The 11,762-nt window shown below is 36.4% G+C and overlaps 1 protein-coding gene across 4 annotated transcripts in view; it reads right to left on the bottom strand.

Annotated features, from left to right (window-relative positions):
* Positions 1–341: 341 nt before the first annotated feature.
* Positions 342–11,762, bottom strand: part of LOC120073287 — a 28,673-nt gene continuing 17,252 nt past the window's right edge. The window contains exons 11-15 of one of the 4 annotated variants that reach the window (XM_039026036.1): positions 7,017–7,091; positions 2,872–2,919; positions 2,685–2,720; positions 2,537–2,611; positions 342–697 (exon numbers count right to left, since the gene is read on the bottom strand). In XM_039026036.1, coding sequence (XP_038881964.1) covers positions 632–697; positions 2,537–2,611; positions 2,685–2,720; positions 2,872–2,919; positions 7,017–7,091 — 300 coding nt within the window. In that variant the 3' untranslated portion in view covers positions 342–631. Of the gene's footprint in view, positions 698–2,536; positions 2,612–2,684; positions 2,721–2,832; positions 2,920–3,998; positions 4,098–7,016; positions 7,092–11,762 lie in introns of those variants that run through there. The other 3 variants (XR_005480715.1, XM_039026037.1, XR_005480716.1) reach the window with 3 other exon arrangements.

Genomic DNA, 11,762 nt, shown 5'->3' with positions numbered 1-11,762 from the left:
AATTAAAAGATTAGTACGAATTAAATTTAGTACTATAAGATATATTGTCATATAATTAATTATTTAATCACTCAAAATAAAAAATAAAAACAAATGAATATTTTAACTAAAATTAATTTAATTTCTGAAAACAATTAAATAAGTATAGACTATTTAAAATGTTAATGATTAATATTAAAATTTTACGTGAAAAAATTAAAATAATACAAAATACTAATTGTCGATCTATTAATTAATCTATCAAGTATTTAACAATCAGCTGATATTAATTCTACTTAAAATCTCACCTATATGAAAGGCATTAGAAAATTAAATTTTAAAATATAAAATCGTGTAAAACATATGAAACAAACAATTAATTTCGTATTACATTCATGACGAGAGAACAGGCGTTTCACAAGGTGATTGATTCGAAGCATCATACAAGAAAATGACGTATTTTCATAATTACAAATGGCTTCTCTCTTTTTTTCATGGGTTAATTGTATTGCTTACAAGATTCATCATCAGCAAATCTTGCAAAGAATAGGATCTCAACGTGCGATCAAAACTCTCTGAGATGATGAAACTATGAATGTATATGTTACAATCTAAATATTGTTGTCTACAATGGAGTGCCCACCCGAGACACTTATTCTGCAGCGGGTTGCACCGGCTCTACCACGGGAGGTATGCAGTCGACCTTATAGCGCAAAACCTACAGTGCGGCGAGAAATCCACATGTCAAGCTTGTTATCAAGAGCAAATCATCTAAACTAGATTATTGCCAGATCAACAATTGGCCTTATGAATATCATGATCAGATGGACAACACAGAATTTATGTAATTTCGCTTAGAACAGTTTAGGGGAAGGAGCGGAATGCTGTTGAATGGGGAGCGCAATATCGCTCCGCTTAGATAAGTGTAGAACATAACAGAATTTGGGTAGCAAAAGGACTGATACCAGTCAGTGTAGTACAGATGTCAAGTTTCTATTGTTATTAATTAACTTCATTTAGTAACTATTTTATTTCTTGTTTCCTGTTTTTGTTTTTCAAAATTGAGCCTATGGATTCTACTTCCACTTCCAAATTTCTTCCTTTGTTATCTATTTTTCATCAATGGTTTTTTAAACAACCAAACCAAGTCAAATTTTAAGAAACTAAAAAAAAATAGCTTTAAAAAAGTTGTTCTTATTTTTGAAATTTGGCTAAGAATTCAATTATTATACTTAAGAAAAATGCAAATCATTGTAAGAAATATGAATGATATAGGCTAATTTTCAAAAAATAAAATAAAATAAATAAAATGGTTACCAAACGCGACCTTAGTTTTTAGTTTTGGTTTTTAAAAGTTTAGCCAACAAATGCCCCTACCACCTTTACATTTCTTGTTTTGTTATCTACTTTTTATCCATATTTTCAAAAATCAAGTCAAATTTTGAAAACTAAAAAAATAACTTATAAAATCTTGTTTTTCTTCTTAAAATTTGATTAAGAATTGAACTTTTTTACTTAGGAAACATGCAAACTATAGTAAGAAAAATGTGAGAAAATAGGTTTAATTTTTAAAAACTAAAAACAAGAAAAATGATTACCAAATGGGACCTGACAGATGCAAACACAATCTCTAAAGTAGAGATCCTGAACCAACAAACTTCCACACATTTAACTAACAAATAGTTACATGAAAGGAAACCCAATCCTGTAAAATATATAGTCGCTGAGAATGTGATACTAAAAGTGAGTTAAACAAAGTAAATAAACTGCAGCAAGATCAGTGTCCAAGATTTTTACTCCTTTCCTATGGAACTCTGAACATGACCCTAGGAACAAGTTTCTGACCTTTTTGACCAAGAACATATCCATTTCCATGCTTCACTTTTCTCTTTTATTCTCTTAAAATTTTGACTTTAGAAGGAAACCAAATACAAGGAATCTCAAGACTTTTCTTCTTTCTTGTTCATTATTCAAGGGGCTACTCCTCGTCCTAGCACGGGTCCGACTTTTGAACTTGAAATCTTTGTAGTCATTCTCCTGTACTGTTTTTGTTCACATCTTATTTCTTTCTTCATAGGTCTCTCCTCTCGATCTCTCTTTTCCTAAATCGTCAAAGGATGTGTTTTATATAAACAAAAGGTACCATTACTGTCAAAATGAGTCTAGCTCAACTAACATAGTTCAAAGTAGAGGTTTGATTCCCCCATCCACATATTGTCAAAAAAACAAAAGGTACCCATTACCATTCTAAGGCCAAAACCAAAAGCTCAAGGGTAAAAGCTGCCCAAAAATGGGAGGGGTTTGGAAGTTCATGTATTGTTGGAAAGCACAATCACTAATCACTATATACCCAGGTGGCTAAAACTCTGGCATTTCCATGCATGGGGTATAGAAATCTCATCATCGTTTCGATCATAAACTAAAGGTCCATTCAAGGTCTTTCTCTATGAACACTTGTGTATGTCTATTCAAACTTGAGAAATCGCAGGCAAACCAAATAGATTATAGGAGCTTAAAGATAATTTTAAGAAAGAAGTTGGGCTATCGTGTTCATTACCTTCTTAAAAAATGTTGAATATGTATTGTCCCAAACCAGCTTGTAGTCCCCAGCAATGCAAGTGCAGAAGTTTCCCTAAAGATAGTCCCATCAATTTATGTTTGTAATTTCAACACTAAATATAAGCAAGATGTTATCATTAACTCACTTGATCAGACTCGTAGCGTTTGTGAGGCAATATCAGCTGCAAGAAAACAGTTCAAATCCATCATATAAATTGAAGTAAAAGAGTATGAATGCAAAAGACTTCCTATCGGAGATAAATGATCGAAAACAATTAAACACAGGGAAATTACTAGTACGTTTGGAAGTCACAAGGTCACTAATCAACTTACTGTCTTTACCCCTCCAGGACTTTCACACTCCACACTGAATCCAATATCCTGAGCAAGCATAAAGTGCAACTCCATTTTAATAAGAACATGTGAACATTCAACCAAAATGAGGTGGATCTAGACAATGACAAAGAAAATGGCATCGGCTAGAAATGCATAGCATACTTATACCATGTAATATGCATAGCTTTTCAGTATCTATCGAAACTATGTTATATTTGTACTTTGTAAAAGGTACATATATATATACGAGAATGATTACGAGAATGAGAAATCCTAATCTAGAATATACAAAATTACAATAAAGGATGACTCTACAAATTAATTTAAATATATCTTATAACACTCCTCTTAAGCTGGAGCAAATATGTCAATCATGTCCAACTTGTTGCATAAATAGCTTATTCTTGCTCCATTTACAGCTTTGGTAAATATATCACCCAACTGTTCTCCAGTCTTCACATATCCTATAGATATTAACCCTTCTTTCTATTTTCTCGCGAACAAAGTGACAATCCACTTCAATATGTTTAGTTCGTTCATGAAACACTGGATTGGATGCAATGTAAAGTGCAGCTTGATTATCACACCATAATTTAACTGGCACGATAACGTTGAAACCCATCTCAAATAAAAGTTGGTGTATCCACACTATTTCATATACGGATTATGTCATAGCTCTATATTCCGACTCAGCACTCGAATGAGAAAGTATATTCTGTTTCTTACTTTTCCATGACACTAGGTTTCCTCCTACAGAAACACAATATCCAGATGTTGATCTCCTATCCTTGCGAGATGCAGCCCAATCAGCATCTGAAAAACATTCAACCCTTGTATGACCATGATCTTTATATAAGATCCCACGTCCAGGTGTAACTTTTAGATGACATAGAATTTGTTCTACTGCAGACCAATGATCCACCGTAGGAGAAGACATAAACTGACTCACAATGCTCACATAATAAGCAATATCTGATCGTGTCACTGTTAAATAGTTCAACTTTCCAACAATTCTCTAGCAAGTTGCAAATTTGGCATCATCGGAGTACTACATGGTTTGACTCCTAATTTTCCAGTCTCAAACAATAAATCAAGTACATATTTCCATTGTGACAGATACATACCTTTCTTGCCTATTACTTCAATACCCAAGAAATACTTCAATTGTCCCAAATCTTTAGTATGAAATTGACCCCGAAGAAAAGTCTTGAGAGAAGATATACCTGATATATCATTTCCAGATAATGATATCGTCAACATACACAACAAGCAAAATAATAACATTATCAGATCGTCGATAGAATATAGAATGATCAGAAGCACTTTTCTTCATACCAAAACATTTGAGTGCTTGACTAAACTTACCAAACCATGCATGAGGACTTTGTTTCAATCCATACAAAGATTTTTTAATACCACACACCTTATCACTCTCCCCTTGAGCAACAAACCTAGGTGGTTGCTCCCTGGAATTTTCCTTCTGAAGATCACTATGCAGAAAAGCATTCTTAATATCAAGTTGATGCAAAGGCCAATTATGAGTAGTAGTCATGGACAGAAATAGTTGAATAAAAGTGAATTTAGCAATAGGAGAAAATGTATCAGAATAATCAGTCCCATAGATTTGGGCATAACCTTTGGCAACAAGACGAGCTTTCAGGCAAGCCACTGTTCCGTCAGGATTGGCTTTTATAGAAAACACCCATTTACATCCAATAGCCTTCTTTCCTACTAGACACGAGACTAAATTCCAAGTACCATTCTCATCCAATGCAGACACTTCTCAATCATTGCACCTACGCCACCCAAAATGAGATCAAGCTTCATGAACAGCATGACGAATAGAGATGTAATAAAGGAATAAGTAGGAAAAGACAACCGGTTATACGAAACAAACAAAGTAGGGTAAGCACAAGTGCCTCTACCTTTTCGAAGGGCAATGGGTAGATTATCACTCGATTCCGGATCAGATGTTGAAAAAGCTATCGGTGTAGGACATGTGTCTGAAGGTGGCTGTGGAGGACGCCTAGAGTAAACTCGAGTGACCAATGGGCGAGAAGGAAGGGACACAGAAGAAGGTTGAGTAGGAGATACAGAAGAGGTAATCTCATAGATAAAAAGATCATCCTCCTCTCCTTTACAATGACTGAACGGTGAGGGACTAAAAGGTATATCTTCAAAAAACGTAACATCGGGAGAGAAAAAATACCTGTTAAGAATAGGACAATAACAAAGATAACCCTTTTGAACATGCAAATAGCCTTAAAAAATGTATTTAAAAAAATTTGGATCTAATTTGGTACGATGTTGATGAATATTCCGAACGAAACAAACACAGCCAAAGATCTTAGGGGCAATAGGAAACAAAGATTTTGTAGGAAAAGGAGTACGATAAGGAATCTCTCTATTGAGAACAGGGAAGGCATTCTATTAATCAAAAAGCAAGCAGTGGACACCGCATCAGCCCAAACTTGCTTTGGAACATGCACTTGAAAGGATAAGGTGTGGGTTGTTTGAGACACAACTGGACAAAGACCCCAAATATCATAATGAAGTAACTCAAAAGGAGTGTTGGCTCGTTTATGGACTCTAGGACTAGAACTACAACGATGAAATTTAGCAAACTAACATGAATCACAATTCAAAGATGACAAAGAACAAAATTAAGGATAAATTTTCTTCAACATGAACAAAGAAGGATGACCCAGACGACAGTGGACTACAAACGGGGATGTGACGGCAGAGCAAGCTACAACTTTTGTATCTGGTGGTCAAGAATGTAAAGGCCGACTCATGTCCTCTATCAATAATCTTCTTCATCATACGATCCTAAAACAAGCAATAACCAGGAAAAAACGAGACAACAATTAAGGTCGTGTGTAAGTTGGCTAATAAAAATCAAATTAAAAGACAACTGAGACAAATGTAATACAAAGGACAAAGAAAGAGATGGGGTCAGAGGAATGGTGTTGAATCCAAGAACAGAGGAGGTGGATCCATCTGCCAAAGTGACAGATGGAGATGGGGTAGGGGACAAAGGTGTAGAAAATAAGTTAGAATTACTTGTCATATGAACGGTGGCACCTGAATGACCCACTTGGTAGATGATATAAGAAGGCATTTCGAATTACCTGTCATCAGCAATAGTGGCAGTAGGGTTCGATGAAGAAGATGCCTGTAAGGATTCCTAAAATACTTGAAAGCAAAATCGTCAGTAGAGATGGTAACAGACTTTTCGGCCATATCACTGGTGGAAGCTATCCGAGCATGCTGAGATCGTTGAGCCTTGTACAACTACTTTCGACGATCACGTTTCAGATGTCTTGGCTTACGACAATAGTGACAAACAATCTTCTGAAAATCTGATTTTCGATTATCATAACTAGGCTTCTGAAAATTGTTGGTCATCCCTATAGTAACCTGAGAGTTATTATTCTTGCTTATAAGAGCACTACTAGGATGAGAAACAGACAAACCAGATTGAAAGCTCTCAATACGAAGAACACGACTAAAGGTCTCCTCTAACGACAGAATCTTAAAATCAGAAAGAATCTATGTTTTAGCCATTCCAAATTCAGGTGAGAGTCCATTCAGAAATATCATAACCACCATCTTTTCTCTTTGGGATTGTGGAACTTTGACATTTGGGCTAAAAGGTAACAATAAGGCAAGTTCGGCAGCTGTCCTTTTAAGCCTCATAAAGTAGCTTATAACAAATTCTGCTTTCTATTCGACTTCAAAGAATTGCATACAAACTTCAAACATTCGATGGACGTGTTCTTTTCCCGAGTACAAAAATTCTAAGAACTCTAAAAGTTCCTTAACAGAATTACAATGATCTACCAAACCAACAACCTCACTCTATATTAAAAAATCAAGTTTAAGTTTAACAATGACTCAATCCTATTCAAGTACATTGTGGTTTTCAACCGCATCATTAGCAATGTGAACTGGACATAACTTGATGAATACCAGAATGATTTTATAAAGAGAACATAAGTTTCACTTGAGTAGAAACTAGAGAAAAACAAAAAGAACTCTCCATCTACATAAAGCTATAAATATATCTTCGGGATAAAGATGAGACATCTAGAAAGCAGATGCAATCAAGTCAAAGAAGGTTTGGGATTTAGTAGCTGTACCATATTCATCTTGCCTTGAACCAATGAGAAATCCCACGCAATATATGAATTGATAGACTCCACACTTAATGAAACCTATAAAAGAAATCCACAATAAAAATGGCACAAGTAGTAAGTGACAAAAGATTTATCAGCACAATAGAGGTAAGATATGCAAGCACTTTGATAGTTCGATTTAAGATTTAGACCATCCAAACTTGCTAAAAACTGGCAGCACTTTGATTAAAACCAATAACATAACTGTTCCAAAACATAAGCCTTCCATCCATATGGTTCATAATTGACAAGGCTGATTAGAATTTATTGCACAAAAGGACATTAATTAATGTTCTTGCAGTCAACTGTACATAACTATGTATAAATTTTCCATGAATTAATATTTATTATTAATTATTATTAAAAAAAAATCCATCAAAGTAAAAACTCTTTTAGGACATGTTTGTGTTTCACTGATAGAAGAAATTCCACAAAGAGAATCGTAGCCAGAGGGTACAATAAAGATATCAGTTGAAAGTAGTGTATTTTGTCTTAAGGACATTTTAGTTGTTTGTTATTCTATGCTATTTTTAGTGTGTGCCTTAGTTATTTATTTGGCTCTGTTGTACCCTGTAAAGGTGTGAAATTAATAAGAACTCCTATATCATGGTTTTTTCTCCCTGACCTAGGGTTTTCCATGTAAACTGTGCATTTTCCCTTTCTTCCCTTTTCTATTTCAATATGGTATCAGAGCAAGTTGAAGAAACCCTAGCCGTCATTGGTGAAAACCCACTGCAAGGCTCTCAGCCTATACCGACAAACAGAGTCGGCGATTCAATCGTTGGAATGAGTGGAGCCACTGCTGAGGACATCCACGCCTCTGTTGTACAGGCGGCGAATGATCGTTATCCCATGACAGCTCTTCCGATTTTTCTTGGGCAGACGACGTAGCAGACCTTCCCACTTGGCCAGACCTTCCAGCCGCCGACGCACGGTGGTCAGACGGCACCATCGCAACAGCAGCCGCCATTCCAGAGCACCTGCGCCAACTCCACAGTCGTCCGCACCCGCCACAGCTGTCTGCTCCCTGGCCTGCTCTAGCCGCTGTGCGATCGACCTCCATGGCGCCGGATCTGCTCGAAACGGCCACTGGGCAGCTAGTTCCTCGCCCTAATCTGCCGAACTTTGGCCATCTTGATCGGACAGACATGGGTGGCCAGTGGTGCGTTGCTGAGTTAGGGGAATCATTGTCATTCCACAGTGGGCATCGACCGACTCGTTCGGCGACAACCAGCCATGTGCAGCCTACTCCGGCCAACCTTGAGGTTGGCAATTCAGTGGGTCTTTCCCCAATAATGGTTCAGCAGAAATTTAATAGTCTCCAACAGCAAATTGCAGCACTTGGGGCAGCCCTCAGACGTCCACAAACCTCCAGTCGAACTCAGTGAACCCAGAATTATCTTCACATCTTCCAATGTACACAGAAAATCCGGTAAATGCTTTCCCTGCTTTACCCACATCGAATATTTTGTCTGGGTCTGTGGGAAACTCTGCAGGGTGTATTACAGGAGAAAAACTCAATGGTCAGAACTACTTTTCCTAGTCTCAATCAATTAAGATGGCCCATGAAGGGCGTCACAAATTTGGGTATCTAACTAATGAGATACCGAGAACAAGGCCAGGTGATCCTCAAGAGCGTGTTTGGAAGGAGAAGACTCCTTGCTTCGCTCAGTGTTGATTAACAGTATGGAACTGCAAATAGGCAAACCTCTCCTGTATGCTGCAACTGCTCGAGACATTTGGGATGTCGTTGAGAAATTATACTCTAAGCGACATAATGCGTCACGGTTATACACCTTGCCGAAACAGGTCCACGAGTGCAAACAAGGGACCATGGACGTTACATCCTATTTTAACAAGTTGTCTTTGATATGGAAGGAAATGGACTTATGTCAGAAAATCGTCTGGGATTGTCCATGTGGTGGAGTACAACATACAAAATTGGAGGTGATCGATCGTGTCTACGATTTTTTTGTTGGTTTGAACACCAATTTTGATGCAATTCGTAGTAGAATACTGGGACATAGACGGTACCTTCCCTTATGGAAGTCTGTTCGAAAGTTCAATTGGAGGAAGATCGATCGAGTGCCATGAACAATCCCAGTCCCAATTCTACTGATTTTACTGCCTTTGGTGCAAAGTTGTCTAGGTTTGATAGTGATAAGCAAAACAGTAAAACCCCTCCGATCTACAAACATTACAAAAAATCGTGGCACACGAAGGATCAATGTTGGAAGCTACATGGTAGACCACCGAACGGCAAACGTCGCCCACTGAATGACAAGACAAAATCTGGCCAAGCTCTTGTAAGCGACTCCACTGATGTTGCATCGCAGTCTCAGGTGGCTAACCAAACTAATCTAGGTATTATTGCCCAATCAGGTACCTCTCAATCCTTTAGGGTGTGTTTGATACGTGATAAAAGTAGAGAGTTGAGTTGAATTGAGTTGATAATTATTATCTTGAGAGTTATTATCTGGGGAGTTAAATTGTCTGTATTTGTTTGCAGAGTTAAGTTGAGTTGATAATTATTGTTTGTGTTTGTTGTGCAGAGTTGAGTTGAGTTGGAGATCTGATGCAGTTTTTTGTGAATGAGATTAGTTCTATTTTTTCTGTTTGTTTTTTTATTTCATTCTTTTATTTTTTAGTTTTATGTTTTGCTATTGTTGATTAATTTTCAAATATACACGTATTTTCTCAAATCATTTATGACATAAACTGGACAATCTCAATTTTTTTCTTAGAACATAATAGATTATTTTTCATATATTCTTTTAAAAAACTGTAATAATTCTAATTCTCTTCAATCGATAAAACATACCAACAAAGTATATTTCATATTGCTGCTCAATTAATTGGTATATTGTATATTGTATGTATATATATTGAAGGTAATTATCCCAATTACTAATTGGTATATTGTATGTATATATATTGAATCTTGCTAACTTAATTTTATTATTTCACATATCATACAGTTTATTTTTATATAATATGGATAGTATATTTGGAATTGAAATTGTACATAGAATAATTACCTTTCATTTGATTATGATGGTGAGAATGTGATGTAGTACAGTAACATTTTTCATAAGATCACAAAAATAATATGAACTGACCGAACATGTGGCCGTTTTCAAAAAAAAAATCACAAAATATATGTTCTTTTCGATACTAATAATATCTGTTTCATAATACAAATACAAAAATTACATGTCATGATGTATGCAAAAGTTATCGTTCTTTTCGATATGACAGTCCATAGAAAGAAATGAAAATAGAATCCAAAGGTTTGACGATAAACAAAAAAAAAAAATCAGATATGGATCCAAACGGCAAAGATGAGGGAAGAGAGAGAAATGAAAATATATTGATTTTTAGGGTTAGTTTTAAGTGGGTAAAAAAGAGGAGTTTTGAGTGGGTAAAAAAGGGGGTTTTAATAACCCATAGGTTTTCTTTATAGGCTTAACAAACATGGGTAATAAATACCCACCCAACCCAACAACTCATACCCATTTATCAAACACCTCCTTAGTCTCCTTATTGAAGGGAAAGAATCCTGGATATTGGACTCTGGAGCAACAAATCACTTAATTGGTTCATCTAACCAATTTCTCTCTTATTCTCCGCTTGCTGGTAATGAGAGAATTCGAATTGCAGATAGATCCTTTGCCCCCGTTGCAAAGAAAGGTCATCTGTCTCCCTTCCAAGGATTGGTCTTACAAAATGTGTTGCATGTTCCGAAAATTTCCTACAACTTGCTGTCTATCAGTAAAATAACTAGGGATTTAAGCTGCAGAGTTATTTTCTCACAAGATACTATTTTGTTTCAGGACTTGAGCTCGGGGATGACGATTGGCACTGTCCGACATGATAGGAGACACTATTTCCTTTCTGACGATGCTGTCTCTAGGAGTTGTTCTAGTACTAGTTTATTGTCTTCATTTACAACTTCTAAAAAATACTATTTATTATGGCATTTCCGTCTCGGTCATCCAAATTTTCAGTATATGAAATATTTATTTCCCCATTTATTTCATAATATAGATGTTTCTACTTTATCTTGCGATGTATGTATGGGCGAAACAACACCAAGTTACCTTCTTTGTTTCACCTCCCTCTTTTACTACTATCTACGCATCTACTTTGTTTCTTTGTTTGGTCTTTCTTTTTTGCAAATTCTGATTTTTGGTGTATTGGAGGGGGTTCCTTATGAGAGCCCAGCGAACTCATCGGAAGATTCCTTCGAGCTCCAGGTCCTGTTGGAGCCTTGATACTGTTTATGATGATAATGGTTGTGTTGAAGGCGATATAATTGAAAACGATGAGATTGGTCCAGACAAAGGCGAGACTGCAGGTAGTGGTGAGTCGTCAGGGGAAAGGAAGGACTTGCCACAACTAAGCAAAGGTGATCACCAGTCTAATGAGAAACCAGGAAAAACCAGGGAGAGTGATGCTTCTCTTGACATTTCCATTGCTTTACGAAAAGGGACTAGGTCATGTACCAAGTATTCCATGCATAGCTTCCTTTCGTATAGTAACTTGTCGTCTGGGTTTAAGGCCTTCACTACTTACCTAGACACTGTAGTAATACCAACTGATGTGCATATGGCTATGGAAATTTCTGATTGGAAGGCTACCGTTATAGAAGAAATGAGAGCCCTGGAAACTAATAAAATATGGACCATGTAGCTCTACCTAGAGATCATA

This window comes from Benincasa hispida, chromosome 3 (genome assembly GCF_009727055.1).
Source record: "Benincasa hispida cultivar B227 chromosome 3, ASM972705v1, whole genome shotgun sequence".
Taxonomy (NCBI): domain Eukaryota; kingdom Viridiplantae; phylum Streptophyta; class Magnoliopsida; order Cucurbitales; family Cucurbitaceae; genus Benincasa; species Benincasa hispida.
The sequence above is the reverse complement of the archived record's forward strand: the minus strand, read 5'-3'. Positions and strand labels throughout refer to the sequence as shown.